Here is an 18,515-nt window from a genome sequence, read left to right as displayed (position 1 = left end):
CTTCAAGAATCTTTTCCTTCTCTGATCTCCTATGATCTTGGCTGTACAAAAGGCATATTTCACTGTATTGTCTTTTATTCTTTATGTCTTGTTTTGTCTACTGAAGGCAATGCCAGAGACTATGTCTTAATTTTGTATTACCAGGAGTTGGCAGGAATCTTTGAAATCATCTAGTCTATGCCTTATGTGAAACATGAATTCCCCTCTATTATCATCCTTCCAGGTGAGCACCCAACTCCTGCTTGAATACCCACCCCTCCATCATAACAAATTCACTATCCACAGAAAAAACTCAATTGCTGAAGAGTATTAAGTTTTCCCTTATATTGACATAAAACAACAATAACAGTAAATAGCAGAAAACATTTATATAGTGCTTTCAAAGGTTTGCCAGTTAATATATTTTATCTCATTTGTTCTTTATAACAACCCTGAAGTAAGTGCTTTTATTATTCCTCATTTACAGATGAGGCAAATGACTCGACCAGGTTAACACAAAGCTACTAGAGTATCTCATGTAGGATTTTAATTTAGGTTTTCCTCACTTCAAGTCTGGCATCTCTCTCTACCACCACTGCCTAGCTAAAATTTGTCTTCATGGTACTTTCACACCTACAGCTTTTAGTTTATACATAGCAGGTGTTCTGCTAGCGTCTACTGATGTCAGAAACTGACCTGTACCAGGGGATGTTTCCTGTTTTGTCCCTTGGTTTCTTCAAAATTGGATCTAGTGAACTATCAAGGGAATCTGATGCTATCAGGAGAACTGACTGACTTTAACTTACAAAGAATTTAGGGCTGAAAGGGACCCTGAAGGTCAGTTATCTAATCCAAACCCCTGACTTTACAGACTAAAAAACTGAGACTTAGAAGAAGTGACTTGCCCAAAATGATAGAAGTACTAAGGCACAGTGCTAAGATTCGAGCTCAAATCTTCAAACAATCCCTAGAAAATAGAGTGGAAATGTACTGCCAGTATACTAACCCACATTCACACTGCACTTCTTACACGTTTCTACCCTGACCCTTACAAAATCCTTCAGAACATTAAGCGTTATTATGTCCTTTTTACAGATGAGGAAAACTGAGATCCAAAAGCAAAATGATCTGTTCCAAATCCTAAGCGACAAAAGTAGATTTTAAATCCAGGTCTTCCAAATTCAAACACAGTGTACTCTTTCTACAAAACCATGCTGCTTCACAAATATCAGACACACACAAACACCTCTGCAAATTCTAGGTGAAGGACAGAAAACTTTCCTCTAAGATCAGGGGAAGAAAAAAATGACTATACAAGGATGGAAGATGATCACAGAAGGTATGATGAACAATTATAATTTTTTTATACACAAAACCAATGTAGTTAAAATTAGAAGGAAAGTATGTAACTTGGGGGGGGGGGGAAATCTCCGCACTAAGTTTCTCTGATAAAGGGCTCATTTCCAAGATATATATGGAACTAATTAAAAATTTAAGCAGAGAAATGCAAATTAAAACAATACTCATCAGACTGACAAAGCTGATAAAAAAGGAAAATGTTGGAGGGTTTATGGGAAAAGTTTCATTCAAGAACTGGTGTTGGAGCTGTGCACTGATGTAGCCAATCTGAAAAGCAGTTTGGAAGCACACCCCCATCAAAATTACTAAACCCTCTGATCCAATGATACTACTACCAAGTTTATACTCCAAAGTGATGAAAGAAAGAGGAAAAGAGCCCATATGTACAAAAATTATTTATAGTTTTTTTTTCTTTGTGGTGGCAAAGAAATAAGGAGGTGCTCATTACTGGCATATGAATGTAACAGAATATTACTGTGCTATAAGAAATTATGAAGGGGATGGTTTTGAGAAACATGGGAAGAACTGATATAAAGTGAGCAGAATCAGGACAACAGTTTATACAGCCACACTGTAAAGACACAATTTTGAAAGACTTAAGAACTCTGATCAACATAATGACTAACCCTGATTCCAAAGGACTCGAGGTGTATACAATTTATATTGGATATAACTAATTTGGCCATGGCAAGAATTTGTCTTGCTTGACTATGCAGATGTTATAAGGTTCTGGTTTTTTTTTTCTTTTTCAACTAGAGGTGAGAGATGGATGGCTAAGAAAGAGAAAATAGAGTTCTGTTTATTGAAAAAAAATTAGTTAAGAGCTGGGTTCTACTACTGCCTTGGTCTTTGATAAGTTGAGTGACCCTGAATATGTCAATTCCTATCTTTGGGGATCATTTCCCCCCTTTAGAAATGAACAAAAGCTGACCAGACAGGCTATCTCCAATGATGACTCTGACATCTATATTCTAATGTTCTATGTTTTTGGGTCCCAATCAGCTCTGATATTCTCAAATTATGGCCATTAAGAGCATAAAGACAAATAGGTTGAGGATTTGCTAGTGCCCCTCTTACATGCAGGCCTACCATCTTCTACCCTATTTCTCTGGCTGGCATGAATTATAAATAGTATCCCACAAATTGCAATAAAAGTGGCTCTTAAGGCGATTTTTTTTAACAGCAGGCAATCATGGCTCCAACTTATTATATAAGGGTATCAAAGATGAATGACAGAAGTAACATTCTGACAGAACCAGAGCCTGCTCCCCAAGCCCTGTCCATGTGACAGGACACCACATGCTCATTTTCGGCTTCCTCCCCCCCTTATAAGAAGGATGACATACTCTTAAAAGACAAATTTATAGCAGAGTGCACATGCAAATGCCAACATGATCATCTATCATTTAAAGGCAAACTGTTTACAAAGAATAGTGACAGTAAACACTCAAGTACGAAAACTCAGACTGGACTCTATCTAAAGGGGTGAAGAGGGATGGCTGGCCACAAGGAAGCATAGAGATATATAATGCTGACCTGAACTTAGCACTACAGAATAAAGAGACTAAAGTGGGGATTTATGAGTTGAGGACTGACTTTCATCCCAGAAGACCTATTATGGCAGAAAGAATAATGAATTAATGAGCTGGGAGTCAAGAAACCTGGGTTCAAACCTTGAATCTCTTCCTTATTAGCTTGGGATGTCATTTCCTCTTTTCTGGGTAACAGATTCCTAATTTGAAATAAGAGATGAGTCAAACTTGTACCTATGTCACAAGGCCGTTAGATCAAATGCATCTAAACTGCTTTATAAACTGAAAAGTTCTATATCTTTGAAAGCACTGAACCCTTTTAGTTCGGATAGTCCTAATAATATCTGATCTCTGGAAATTCCTTCCAGCTCTAACAGTCTGTAATTTTAGTATTCTGTTGCCTTCCATCATGGAGGTTATTTAAGAAGGTACAGGAGCGACAGCTAAAGAAGGAGCCTCCCCTCACCCCCACCCCTTGAACTTGGTGCTAGTTCTGGCTCTCCTCCTAGGCCTCTTCACCACAAGCTTCCCTTCCCTCACAAAGTAAGAACTGATTGGACTCAAGAGTTCATAATTGAAGATCCTGGTATTATTTCAGCTCCTTTCACCAGAGAATCTTAAAAGTACTATTACTACACAGAAAATAAGTCTCCCCAGGGCCAGGGGCAGGCATCTGCAGAGAAAAGTCAAATTATTTCTCCCCCCCCCCCATCCTCTTTAGATGCACTAGAGGCAAGAGAGAAGGCTTTAGTGCCCCCAAGGACCGACCATATGCTGCCTCATCATAGGCAAACACACCTGTTTTGCAGACTTTGGTGATGGCTAATGTACCAAGGGAGAAAATAACAAGGAGAAAGGGCCACTATTAAGTATGACTTACCCGACCTGGATTGGGAGTCAGAAGCCCTGGGCTCTAGCTTGAAAAGGTTTCCTAAGGGAGGTGAAGGGAAGTGGGTTGTAACCTGGCCTTGAAGAATAAATGTTAAGTAGTCTACTTGAGGAGGAAGCAGAAAGCAGGGGTAGTAAACAGACCAGCCTGGCCTGGGAAGGTTTCATGTTACAAAGCAGAGGGCCATAGAGCTAGACTAAGACTGAATCACAGGGTTGGACAAAGTTGGACGGCTGTAAGCAGTGGCTGGTCAAGGGCTTGGTGCAGTGGAAAAAGCTGTAAGCTAGAAATCTGGGGAGCCTGGTTCTGCCGCTAACACTGAGTAAATTCAGCTAACCCACTTCCCTTTCTCTAGGCATTGACAAAGGCAGGGAGTTACTCCCAAGAGTTCCTGATAAATTTGACAGAAAAGCCCTTGAGAAGCTTTAGACAAGACTCCCTAACTCCAGTTTTTCTAGCCCTGATCAAGTTATTCAAACCCAACAACAGCATGGGTGCCAAGCTGTCAGGTCACATCACAGGATCCTGACTACAGAGTCAGAAGGGACCCTTCTTTCAATATCATCTAGTCCAATTTTCAATCCCTTTATACAGATGAGGAAACCATAGCTCACAAAACATGCCTACGATTTTCAGGTGAACGGAGTATTTTTGAGATGTACTAGTAGTAGCCACATCTAAATTTCAGTTTATTTTCAAAGTAAATTTTATTTCCTAATTTCAGTTCAGAGAGTAATTCTAGTCCCTGAAGGGGGGAAAAAAGCCAACTAGCTGCTAGTTTGGGGTGTGGCTTATTCAGTCCTCTACATTTGGGATTGCTGCCTGCCCCACATTAACCTTGGCTCATCAGAACCAGTCATCCCAACTGGTTACTAACAACAAAGAATTCTTCACTTGTGACCACTAGTTCTTTCTCTGCCTTGTGCAAGGTTGGATTTTTCTGCTAAGATGTTGATATAATCTGCCAAAATCTGAAAGTCCTACACACCCATTTGCAGTCTTGGACTTGCTTCCTAGGACATGTCTTGGGCATGTTAAGAACATCTAGATGCAAATGCAGAAATGATTGGAGGACAGTTTGATTTACCATTTTCCAAACGAATTAAAGAGATAAAAAGTGAGGCAAAAATCAACCCATTCCTGACTTCTCATTTGTCCAGAAAAATGGATATCAAAAAGCCTGAGACACTCTTGCAAAGCCATTGTCCCTACCTCAAACACACATATAATGATGCTGAAGGATTTTGGAATTCAGAGGTACCATTTAAACAACAGTTCACCTTATCTCACAGAACTTCCCACCACAGATACTTTGCTTTGGCAAAATTGGGTAACTAGCCATTTTTCATAAACACAATCAGTTTTCTGACTCCTTAATTTTGTTTGATTCATTTCCTATATTCAGAATGTAACCTTTTCTCAGTTGAAATTCAATTTATGACAAAGCTCAGATCCTATTCTATCTCCTCCTGGAAGGCACTCCTGATTCTCTTCCTTTCTACCTCTCGCCACCCCCCCCCCCAGTCTTTTCCCTCTCAGTTCTATTAACCTTGTGTGTGCATTATGATATTACCATCTTCTATTCTGCTTTATGGTTACTGTATATTTATCGTATGTTTTGTATCCCCATGGCTATACTGTGAGCTTCCTGAGGTCAGCGACTGTGTAGTTCGGTGCTTAAAGTGGTCAGAAGGCTTTGTAACTTACTGTATGTGACCTTGTCCAAGTCAGTTAACATCTCTTTGACCCTCAGTTTCTGATCTATGAAATGGAGCTAATACTTGTACTATCTAATATACCAGATTGTAATGAGAAAAGCTCTTTGTAAAATGTTATAGAAAAGCATCAAGTATATTGATATTTAATGAAATATTTAATCATAAACATTCTTCTGGTGATGCTGAATGGCTTACTATCATGATTTACCACAAATTTTGAAGAACTGAAGTTCTGGCTTACCCACAGGGCAATGGAAAGGTGCATGGTGGGTACAAATACTGTTACACATTACCAACAAAGAAGCAAGCAGAAGTAGGTTAATGATTGTCACTGGAAATATGTAGAAGGAGGTGGGTTGGGTGGTAGGTCCATAGTTATTCATGAAATGGCAAGAGTTCGAGAGGAATAGGACATCTAAGGTCTCTTTCAGTTCTAGAGCTATGGATAACCCTATGGTCTAAAGGTAGGCCCCTGTCACACTGGGGGGTTACCCTATGGAGGATTATGGCAGGACATGGCTAATACTGTTATAGAGTGAGAAGGCATGGAGAAGTTGTAATCTAGACCCAATGAAAGAATGAGATTAGAGATCTGCAGAAGCATTTCATTGAGTAGCACACAGTAGACACTTCATATATGGTTATTAAATGAACTTCAATCAACTTATATTGAACAATATCATAAAAGAGATCTTAAAAGAAACTTCTCTATCTTTCTCTGTGGCTTGTAGCTTTTGGGTGGCCTGTTCTCAGCTCTTGTCAGTCTGGATAACACTTTCTCTTCCAAAGAAGCAAAATAGAAAATCTGACCTTTGTATAATGCTAGTTGAGTTATAGCTTTCCCCTGGCACCTCTAACTGAAATGGAAATTCCTTTAAAGTTGGGAAATTCATCACAGTAGTTTATAGTATTGATTTATTTTAAACGTCGTTGGCAGTTTTAAGACTTGCCTTGACTGAATGCTAGAAATGATGAAAGACCCGCTTCTTTTGGTTATGTAATGCTACCAAATAAACCACCAGGGGGCTGAAAGAGAACCTGTGAGTAAGTAGAGAAAGATGCTTGAAATATAGGATCTCTCAAATTCTTTATCACTGGGACCTGAATGCATCATCATGAGGAACTTTCACTGACCAAGAGCCCTGAGCTCAACATGCATACAGCAGGTGAGGGAGTCAGATATAGTGCAGAGAGAACACTTAATGGGGAACCTAGAAATACCCATGTGTGATAGTAATGGCAATTAAAGATTCCCCTGTATTGGCTTGGTTTTCAAATTGATTGTATTAAAACCCAGAGTTTGTTAATCCCACCTGTGGGATGGGCTTGTTGATGTGAAAAGAAAGTCCTGAACTGGGAGGAGCTGGTGACGTAGATTTGGAGAGACAAGAGAGAGGCGGAAGATCTTTTTTGGTAGCTGCACCTCGTGGAGAGACTAAGAGAATTGCTGGTGGCCGCTTTAAATTGCCCTGGACTTTTGAGACCTGCCCCCTGAGCTGCCAAGGACTGAGGAGACATGGCTGTTTTGCTGGTACTTTGTCTGTCTGTTTTGATGTTATTTTGCCAGATTTGTCCACTGGTGAAAGACTGTCCTGTTGAAGAAGTCCTGGAACCTGGCATTTGGTTAAGAAGGCCTGAGACTGTCCTGCAGACAGAGAGTGAATACTGTCCACTGGTGAGGGACAGTACTGTTGTTGCAGGGGTCTGGAGACTGTCCGGCAGACAGAATGAATACTGTCCACTGGTGAAGGACAGTGCTGTTGTTGCAGGGGTCTGGGAGCCTTTCTGTTGGTTCAGAAGCCCTGAAGAAGGATTTTCTTGTTGTATGTTTACAGAAATCCTGGGAGAGGGCTTTGCTAATGTGTTCAGGGGTTCTAGGGCTGTTCTACAGACAGAGGATAAATTCATGAAGGGACTGGCAATGTATCTTATGGCCTTGCTAAGCCTTGTCTCTCCAGGAACTAAGATTGCTGAGAACTTGCCTCGTGTCAAGATGAAGAAAAGACCTCCATTTGGGTATTAAGTGCTGTGTTTAAACTTGATGTAACTCTGGGGTAGATTCAATTGTGATCCAGGGGTGGGGAACTTTTGACCTTTTTGTGTTCTATGGTTGAGCAAATGAATGTATTTTACTTATGTTTGGAAACTAATCTCCATTTGAGAAGAGGGGCTTTGTGGTGGACTTAATTAAGGTATAGCCTAGGGGTGGAGAAGTATTTGGAACAGAGACTTTGTAATTGATTGAATGATTGGAAAGTCCTGGGGTGGGGTAGGCCTTGGAGATTATTTAATCACACTTAGTAAATGCTGTATTTTGAATGATGTCATGTTTTGATCTTCTCTGTTCTGGGTTTGTTACTGAATAAAATAGAGAGCACCTATGCTGGTATTTTGAACCTGGGAAGTTGCCTTTCCTTGGCATTACATTACACCATGCTCTAGCTTTTTGTTGTCACTGTGGGAAAAAACTCTCCACACATCCCTTCTTTAGGCCTCTGGAGAGAGGGGTTAGATTAGATGGTCCCTTTTCAGTACTGACATCTAGGATTCTATGATCTGCTGGTGCCCATGATCCACTATAAGAATCCAATCCAACAAGCATTTTCAAGAACAATCTCCATGGGGCAGCCAGGTGGCTCAGTGAGTAAGATCACCGGCTCCAGAGTCGGGATGAACTGGGATCGAATCTGGGCTCAGATACTTAGCACTACACCCAGAAATAACTGGCCGTGTAACCTTGAGCGAGTTACTTAACCCCAATTGCTTTAAAAAAAAAAAAAAGAACAATCTCCAAACCCTATAACTGCTATGTGGTTAAGGGCTGGTCTCACGTGTGCAACTTAATGATTTAAATGCAAAAGGGACTCTGGTACTTTGGGGTCAACTACCCCAATGTATAAACTGCTGCTAGACTGCTGTTAGAGTTTCATACTTTAAATCTTTAGGCAAAATGGTAGAAAAAAATAAGAGGTGAGCAAAGAATGCCAGGAAGGAAGGACAGCTGACTGAGGAGGCAAGAGGACGCAATACTTTTTATCTATTTCTTCCCTCCCACACTCTTAGTTTACCTTAAAAAAAATAATACCTAGGTTATATGGAGCAAAGGGTGCAAATTACAGAACACTGAACACCAGAGCTGGAAGTAACCTTATTATTTATGCTCATCTAATCATAAGGATCTGTCTTAAGAACAGGAAGGGACCTTGGAGACCATATAACCCCTAATTTTACACAGGAACAAACAGAGGCCAAGAGAAGAAAAGAGATTTGCCCCAGATCCCACAATTAGTGAGAGGCTGGAAAGAACTTGAACCCTGGTGTCCAGACTGGGTCTGAGTTCTTTCCATTATAACACACGGTGTGCTCAGGAGAAAATATGAAGAGGCAGCTGGAGTTTTAAGTAAATAGCTGCAGGGCAGGACTGTCCCCTCCTGCTTTTGATTGTCCTGCGTTTACTATTCCATAGAGCAGCACAGTGTGGATTTTCCCCAGAGGGCACTGCTCCTGTTACATAACTCAGCAGCATCACATTAGCACAGCACGAGTGATCACAGATGGCAACGGTAGAGGCCAAACACAGGCCACTTGGGAGCTCCCTGATGCCAGGCAGGGCCTCTGAAAATAACATTCTTACCCTAGAAAGGAAAAGGGCTCCAAGATTCTGGCATGTACAATGGCACCTAATGCTTTAAGGGAGAATTTATTGCTATCTCATTTTCCAGGACGAAAAAGGTCCACATTCATTAAGAGAACCTTGGGTATGACATAACCTGAGGGATCTGTTTCTTCATCTATAAGACAGGGAATGGTAATACTTATTCTATTCCGCCTCACAGGGATGCTATGAAGAAAGAACTTTGTAAACCAAAATGATGTAAATGTGTTATTAATTTTTTGCCCTCCCTTCTCACTTCCCCTGAAGCTTACAAAAGGTGTACTCTGTTATTACAGTAATTCATTAATGCAAAGAATCTTGGAGCTGTCTTGGATCAGTCTTCTATCATGGGGTATACACATCTCTTCCCTTTTGTCTATTTTCATGGTTCATTAGCACTTAAGAAAAAAAAGAAAAGAACTTTATTAGTACTGTTGATATCACCTTCATTTCCAAATATATTTCTCCCCTTTACCTACCCAGCAAGGCATCTCATATATGATTTTTTTAAAAGAAGGAATATAAAAGCAGTTCAGCAAAACTAATTAATACAGCAACCAAATCTAACAGTATATGTAATATCCCCATACCTATAACTGCCCAAATGTGTAAGGGAGGAAAGGAAGCCACTTTCAATCGATCACAGGCAAAAATAATCATAGATTCAAGAACCATATGATCTAGTACAAATGATCACCCTGCAGAATTGGCTCCTTTACTTTGCTCCCTAAGTGGCCAGCACAGCCTCTGAATACTTCCAGCAAGGAAGCTCAGCACCTCACGAGGCAGCCCATGGCACTGAACTAGAGCTAGAAGGGACCTCTGAAGGTCAACTAATACAACCTCATACCTTATGGCTGAGATCAAGCAATATCCAACAACTTGCTCAAGTTGATACAAATAGCAAGTAATAGCCAGAACTTGGAAAAAGGACCTTTGACTCCACATCTAGCAATCTGTCCACTGTACCATGCTGCTGCCTCCAATCTTTACAGAAGTGGAGGACTATGGGTATGGAGTTCTGCATATACACTATCAGACACAAATGATGAGTCAGTTGGTTTTGGTAAAGTGCTTTTTTCCCCCTCTTTTATTCTTTGTTAGAAAGGATGGCTCACTGGGAAGGGATTTATTTAGAAATGAAGATATAAAAACAAGATTTTCAAAAAAAAAAATTTAAAATAAAGGGGTTTCAAGTCTGTTGATCAGTGAGAGCTACAGATACCATTTAGTTGTAACTATTGTAAATTTGTATTTTTGTCGTTCAGTTGTGTCCACCCTTCATGACCCCTTTTGCGATTTCCTTGGAAAAGATCCTGGAGTGGTTTGCCACTTCTATCTCCACTTCATTTGACAGATGAGGAAACTGAGGCAAACATGATTAAATGACTTGCCCAGGGTCACACAGCTACTAAGTGTCTGAGGCCATATTTGAACTCAGGAAGATGAGTCTTCCTGATTCCAAGCCCAGTTCTCTGTCCACTGCATTACTTAGCTGCCCTGTAAATCTCTTATTATACAGAGAGCAGACACAAAACAATTTAAAGGGGCTTAAAATACAAACCAGTCTACTTTGCTACTTGTCAGTTACATTACTAATGGGTTTGAAATTCATAAATATATTGAAGGTGGATCAATGTACCTCTCTTCACAAATTATACACTTAATAATAACCTGTTCCTATTTGCAATTCAATTAAATGCCTACTATGTGCAGACTCTGGGTGTGGCATTCATCTGGGATATAAAGATAAAATTAGACATGTGCCTTTTCCTTTGGGAACTTTGTAATCTAAGAGTAGAACAGATGAGTATGCTATAAAGCAGAATGTGATTAAGTGCAGAGGAGAGGCCCAGCAAAAGTGTTAAGAGAAATCTGAGGCAGTAGAGATGACCTGAACTAAAGGTGAGGGCTTCTACCAGCCAGAAGAAGAGCTAGGAGGCCATTCTGGGCGTGGGGGGAAGGGAGAGAGAATCTGCCCAGGTAAACAAGTTGAACTGATGGCTCAGTGCATTTAAAGCAGCGTTTGGAGATCAAGCCAGAAAGCCTCCCTTTCCTCTCGATGCACACACACACACACTGCTTACCTGACCTGCACTCTCACAGTGACTGCAGCTGGTCCTATGTTTGGTGAAATCCATCAGGACCACAGGAAATACAAGAACAAAGAACAAGACCTGCTAACTGTGGCTTAGCAGCATCAATTCATAAAAGGGCTGCATGTTTCTTATGCTTTCAGTTAATGAACTTGTTGACTGTTAGGATTATAAACCACAGGAGAAGACTTGAGGGCACAATGTATAAGAGAGGCAGAAGCCATCCTAGAACCCCAGGCTGAGCTGGAAGTAACTACAGACCACCTGTTCCACTCAGGTTTACTTTTACTGATAAGGAAACTGAGTAACAGAAGAACATGATGTCTTAGATAGTTATGGCATAGTGGAGTGAGCACTGAACTGGAATGAGAAGCTGGGGGTTCAGTCCCAATGTCATCACTATCTTGCTGTGATAGTCTCACATTTGTCTCACATTGAGACAAGTCTCAATCTCACTCAGCCTTCAGTTCACCACATTTAAAATGGGGCTAACACCTGACTTCATAAGGCTATTGGGAGGATCTCAGAATGACAGAATTTTATTACTGGATAATACATAACCATCAAGTCTAACATCCTTTATTTTACATATAAGAAAAGTGAGGCCAAGAGAAGAGAAGGCGTAAAAAGAGCAAAGTAGGAAGAAAGTGGGATGTGGTGCAGGGGGAAGAATGCTGGACTTAACCCAGAATGGAGATTTAACCCAGCCCTTCTCACCCTAAGTTCATGACTTTAGATAAGCCACATTCCATCTAACCACATCCCCCTCTATCTTGGATCTTTATCTGTGAAATGGGCAGAATTCTCTCACGCCATACCTTACATGAATGGTTTGAGCATAGTATTTAGTAATCCTTAAAGTACTTGAGAAGCCTGAGTTTTACTACAACTACTAATATTAATTACAATTATTTTTGCAGTCCCTCAGAGTTGTGAAGATCAAATGAGGGATATGTAAAGTACTCTATAAAAACAGCAAAAGTAAAGCATTATATAATTGAGAACAGCTGTTGCTAGCCACTGAACAAATCAGTAGCAGGGCCTGGCCCCCAAGGCCCCTTACTGCCACTCTAGGACTTTCCCCACTGTTCCCTACTCCCTTTTGTGGTGGCCTCACTCTTTTAAATGGAAACCATTCAAGTCTAACCTCATTTCCCTTCTGCCCTGGCTGGAGATGCACAGACCTTTTCTTCTTGTCTCGACTGCCTGCCAAGGTCCAGCTCCTCCTAGGTCTAACTATCTACAGTTCCTATGACCCAAGCATTTCAACCTGGGTCTGCTCTGCTGCTGTCTCCCTAACACTTACAGCAGCACTTGGCTTTGACTGCTCGGAACTCTTTGGGCTCAGTCAGACACGTCACACACCAGGGCCTTGGCTCAAGGAGGCCCTAGTTACGCTGTTTTGTTTATAGACAGCTGCCTCAGCTGTGAATGCAGACTGTACCTCCCCCCCCCCCCCCCGCCCCCCAAGCCCTCCTCTCTCTATCTTGTGGAGTCAGTGACACCTAGAACATCAGCCTAGTTGGTTTCACATTTAGACTCAAGACACAGCAAGGCAATTGCAGTAGCTGAGGCAAGGGCTCTGCTGCTTAGTATTGAGTAATGTGCAAAAATAGATGTTTTGGAACAGAGTGGTTTGAGACTAGAGCTTTTGTTCTTAAAGGTAAAGTGATTTGGCAATTCTCTAACTCAGAAGCAAGGCCCGCTCTTGTTTCAATGGGATGGGGAAGGGCAGCAGAATCAAATCAAGGTGTTCCTACTTGAGTTAAACAAACTATACCAATATAATAACCAAGCTTATGTATTCCTGACAAACTGTAATCTTAAATCCCTCCCAGCTGGATTCACTGTAGACCCCTTTTATCATGTTGGTGTTGAAGTATAAGATTAGAACCTATGTTCAGCTACATCTATGTAATAGCTTCGTAATCAATCCCCTCCTAATTTCACTGCCACTAAGACTTCAGGCCCTCCTTTCCACTATTAGGTATCCTTAGCTTTACATTCCCCCACTTCAACTCTTCCTACACACATAGCTAAACTCATCTTTCTTATGCATAAATCTGGTCACATAACTACTGTTTAAATTACTTTAATGGCTTCCTATTGCCTATGGCTTAGGAATTTAGATTCCTTAGTCATACAATGACTGAGCTACCAACCTATTTACCTTACTTTTTCATCCTTCCCCTGCCTCTCATTTATTATAAGACTTAGCCAAACTCTATTATGCCATTCCCATACCTTTGCTTTCTCAACTTTGTACCACCTCCAATGCTTGGAATATTCTCCTTACTGTCCCTCCCTCTTCAACTCTTGTACCCTACCCATCTTTTAAGGCCAAGATACAAGGTCATTTCATTTCCTCTATGAAATCACCCAGATTCTCTTTGGGAATCCTAGACTATGGAATAGAAACCAATGGATTGGGTAGAGAAGCCTCCAAGAACAAAATAAAAAAAAAAAATTTCACCCTCCTGCATCCAGAATTCAGTAGGGCAGTGGAATGAGAGCTGCACTTGGGAGGCCTCGGACCCAGACTGGAATCCTCACTGCCACCTACTCCCTATGTGACCATGGGGAAGTCACCTAACCTCTCTGGGCCTGAATGTCCTGATCTAGAAAGTGAGAAGGTTGGACCTCAGCTTCCATAATCTGTAAAACAGGGTTAACATATATTACTTCCCTCATAATGATGTGAATAGCACTATTTAACTATGAAGCTCCATGTGGACAAAAGATCATGGGATTTAGAGCTGGAAAAGAACCTCAACCCATCATCTAGTCAAATGACTTCATTTTCCAGGTGAGGAAACTCAGGTTTAAGGAGGGAAAATATCATGCCTAATTATTTATTTAATTTATTTAAATATAATTATTTAGAACTATTAAATAGCAGAATCAAGATCTGAACCCAGCCCCTCTCCTCGTAAATCCAGTGCTCCTTTCCCTGTATCATGGGAGCTGGTTTCTAAGCCCACATCTTAGGTTGGATACTCCAACGGCAGCCCTACAGGTTATGTGGATGCACCTTTAATAGTTCAAATGGGCCCTAGAGGGTGGAAAGGATAAGAGAGAAACTGAAAGAGTCCTGGTCTATAAGGGAGTCCAATTGGCCTTTTTGTTTCCATCATATCCCAAACTCAACTTGAGAAAGGTAGCAGGATAAGCAGTTCCTCAATGATCCAGTATGTAAAATAACTGTGCTGAAAACATAACAAAGAGACTGGTGCTCTGGTATCCTAGCTAATAAATGGCTTCTTGCAGAGTGCTGGGAAAGGAGGGAAGAAAAGGAAAGAGTTAGAGAATGGGAGTCTTAAGTTATTCATTGCTACTGACTATACCATCCCAGAACTTAGCTTACTTCATTTAAGGGCTCCTCCCCCAGACAAGGGGGTATGGCTGCAGGTTGTCACTAAGGCTTCTCCACAGATTAAAAATAGTAATATATCCTTTACACAAGAGATACTTCATGAATTTTTGTTGTGTTGTATCAGAATATATTTTAAGAGTTAAGTATGGGAAAATAACCATTGTGCTCTGGTCAGTAACTTGACTAGAAGCAGTTCTGGTTGGTTCATCACAATTAATTATCCTCCGATTAGAGTTTCTGTGGTCTAGACTACACTCCACCTTCTTGTGGGTTCTGTTGTATCTCTCAGATCAAAAGAGTTGCCCACAAACCTCCTGCTCCTTCTTGACTCCCAGCAGGAAATGGGGTTTGTTTCTTCTCCAAAATCCAGAGACGGCTTTGCGACTGGCCCAGCTACCGGCACGAAAGAACAACCCTCTTTCAATCTGTTTTAAAATCCATTGCCATGCCTTCAGCCAATCAAGAATGGCCATCGGTCTGGGTATTCCACCCATGCTAGATACTCAGCAAATATCTTACTATACCTTATCCTAAGTAAGCACAATTTATGCTCACAAAAATCATTAACAGCCCAAGTGGTAGTAGGTCTCAGTAGTAAAAGTACTGATTTGGAGTTGGGGGATTGGGGTTCAAATCCTCACTTTGCTGGGTGCTACCTCTAACACACCTTGGGCAAGTAACTTCCTCTCTTGGGGAAATAATTCAGTCATCTGTAAAGTTAAGGGATTAGCACATATGACGTCTAAGTTCCCTTGAGACTAAGTCTATGACTCTATAAAAGATGACAAGCAATAGCTATGTTAATATATTTCCTCCTTTCAGTGTAGGTAATAGTTTTTATGCACATTATCTTTTCTGACCTTCCCAAAAGCCTTGTGAGGTAGCAAGTATTACCACCCCCATTTTGGAGATGAGAAAATGGGGGTACAGAGAAATTAAGTGATTTGCCCAAGGTCATCCAGCTATTATTATCAGAACCAGGATTCAAATCTAGGTCTTATGATTGAAAATCCAGGGCTCCTTCCATTCCATTACAGCTCTAAGTTCCTAATGTGGCCTCCAAGTTTCTCAGTATACCCCCTGGTTCTTCACAGACTTCTATGGGGAGAAAATAACCCAGATCCAACCAAATACTCACCCAGTTATAAAACGCCCGGGATGCTTTGCCCTGAATTTTAAGCAGCACATGTGACTTGGTCCATTCTTGTTTCAAGCTCAAAGGCATCAGGTCGGTCTTGTGGGTTAGCAGCTAACATATCTTTCAAGAGCTGCTTTATCCCCTCAGACATGGAAGTCCTGCGTTTCTGGGGGATGTGCAACTCCATCTTTGGGTTCTCTAGCAGCGCTTCCCCTACGGGTACAATCTCTGTCCCCTGTTTGATATAGGTCCCCAGCAGTTCCTTCTTGGTCTCGGAGTCAATGAACGTGATCCGCTCTATCATGGCCCAAATAATAATGCCTAGGGCAAAGATGTCCGCCTTGGCCGTGTAGTGCCCCTCCCAAACCTCAGGGGCCATGTAGAAGTCAGAGCCACAGGCTGAGGACAGCCAGTATTTATTCACATTCACATTTTTGTTGTCCTGACCACCCTCTTTCCCTCGAGGTGCCAGCCCAGCACAGACTTTGCTGAGTCCAAAGTCAGCAACCTTAAGGACAGGGACCCCAGATCTCTCAGTGATTAGGATGTTGTCGGGCTTGAGGTCCCTGTGCACGATGTGGTTTTTGTGCAGGAAGGCGATGGCACTGGTAAGCTGCAGCATGAAGCTTCGGTTGGTGGCTGGGTCTGGCCGACGGGACAGCACATACTGATTCAGATCTCCCCCTTCACAGAACTCCATGACAAACCAGAGATAGCAGGGCTCCTCTGCATAACCCAGAATCCTTTCACCTGTGTGAAGAGGACAGGAAACAGCTTCAATTGTGTGAGATGGGCTAACTCAGACTCTCAGACAATGGCACTGAAAATCTTATGGTGAGAAAAGCAACAGATACCCAGGCTCACCAAAGACTTTGTAGAGATCTTTGGAATGGGCCCCTGAGATCAAGTAGTTCAACTTCTTCATTTTATAGACAGGAAAACTAATGCCCAAAGAGCTACATGACCCAAAGAGTCACACAGGTAGTGAGCAGCAGAGATGTATTTGAATTCAGGTATCCTGACTATAATAAATGTGTGTGTGTATATACATATACACACACACACACACACACATACATTAGTTACACTGCCACTCAAATAATAACTCACATTTATATATGCTGCTTTAAAGTTTACAAACTCACACCCCTGTAAGGCAGGGAGTGCAAATATTATTATACCTGTTTTTGCAGATAAGGTAACAGGTTCAGAGAGATGAAAGGCCCTGCATGGAGTTACAAAGCTAAGGAGTGATGGAGCTGGAATCCCAACCCAAGTCTCCTGACTCCAAGTGCAGTGTTTTTTCCACTGTCACATATAATCTTAGTGTCTGATCTTCTCCAACTCTAAATGTTCAGCTGGCCTCCCATTCCCTACTTAATCAAATTTAAACTCCATTTAAGATTCTTCATCACCTTGTTCCAACCTACCTGTCCCACATCTCTGTACTGGACCATTCCTTGCTCTTGTCTTACCCTCTGCTTATTCTGTGACCCATGTTTGGAACAGCCTCACCTTCATCTCCATTTGCAGATGTCTCTACCTTTCTGCTTTAAGGCCCAACCTCTTCCTTGAAGGTTTCTTTGAGTTATTTCCCACCCCCCACTACCTTCCTGCAATCTTAAGTACTCTATCTTCTTTGTTTAATCATTGTCATTATCATACCTATTATTTACATCTTCAATCTCCCCCCCTCAGCTTGTCCCCAACTCTTGCACCTCAAAAAAAATTATGCTAAATTTTTTAGGGCAAGACTGTATCATTTTTCATCTTTGGGACCACAAATATGACCTTAATAAATGTTTGTTGAGTCAACACATACATACACACACACACACACACACCCTGCTTTACTACAGAACAGTAGCGAATGAACCTTTCTTGATTTGATGTGAACTTAAACCTATTGTTATAAAAATCAAACTTTATTATTTTAAGTACTGTGTTTTCCTATAGGAGAGAGATAAGTATGGAGAGATCTGGAATCAAAATGGCAGGCATATTACTCACTGAACTAAGACATCTCACTTCTCTAGGCCTCAGGTTTCTTCACATATAAACTGGGACTATCACGATCCCTCTAGAAATACATTTTTATGATTCTAACGAGCACTGTTCCATTAACTTCATACTTTCTGCAGTTTGGATGAAGCATACCTAACCTACTGAAATCCCTTCTCATGCCTCAATTCAATAGCAGTATAGTGCAAAGAGCACTGGAACAGTAACCCCAAGATCTGGACTCCAGCCCTGGCTCTTCCTCTAACTAGCCATAGGACTTGGGCAAGTCACTTCTCTTTGATGATTCCCAATTTCCTCATCTACAAAATGAATGGAAAAGGGAGTCAAGCAGTGATCTCAAAGAACAGTAACAAGGGAGAACTTCCTAACCGGTCTCCTTGTTTCCCTCCTGGGAGTCTCTCCCCTCTCCCATCTCTCCTTCACACAGATGCCAAAGTGATTTCCCCAAAGCACAAGCCTGACCATGTCAGCGAAATACAAGTCAGTCACTTTTATTCTTCTAGGGTCAAATACGGAACTCCTCTGTTTGGTATTTAAAACTCTTGGGGCAGCTAGGTGGCTCAATAAAGAGAGCACCACCCCTGGAGTCAGATGGACTGGAGTTTAAATCCTCTTAATACGAACTGCCCTATTCCCCCTTCCCCCCCCCCCCCCCCCCCCCCCCCCCCCCACCCACACCATCATATTCTCTTTTACATATTCTCTTCTAATCATTGCTTGTTACTACCTAATGTTCCTCACCTCTTATTGTCTC

The 18,515-nt window shown here is 41.5% G+C and overlaps 1 protein-coding gene across 4 annotated transcripts in view; it reads right to left on the bottom strand.

The window, feature by feature from the left end:
- Positions 1 to 18,515, bottom strand: part of STK35 (serine/threonine kinase 35) — a 54,765-nt gene that overhangs the window by 17,135 nt on the left and 19,115 nt on the right. For 3 of the 4 annotated variants that reach the window (XM_069062709.1, XM_069062711.1, XM_069062713.1), the window contains exon 3: positions 15,740 to 16,489. In XM_069062709.1, the coding sequence (XP_068918810.1) occupies positions 15,777 to 16,489 (713 nt within the window). In that variant the 3' untranslated portion in view covers positions 15,740 to 15,776. Of the gene's footprint in view, positions 1 to 1,445; positions 9,531 to 15,739; positions 16,490 to 18,515 lie in introns of those variants that run through there. The other variant, XM_069062710.1, reaches the window with a different exon arrangement.

The sequence above is a fragment of the Petaurus breviceps genome, unplaced genomic scaffold (genome assembly GCF_028583685.1).
Source record: "Petaurus breviceps papuanus isolate PSGF00001 unplaced genomic scaffold, PetGlider_PUasm1.0 90503, whole genome shotgun sequence".
Taxonomy (NCBI): domain Eukaryota; kingdom Metazoa; phylum Chordata; class Mammalia; order Diprotodontia; family Petauridae; genus Petaurus; species Petaurus breviceps.
This window is presented reverse-complemented; position numbering and strand designations above follow the sequence as displayed.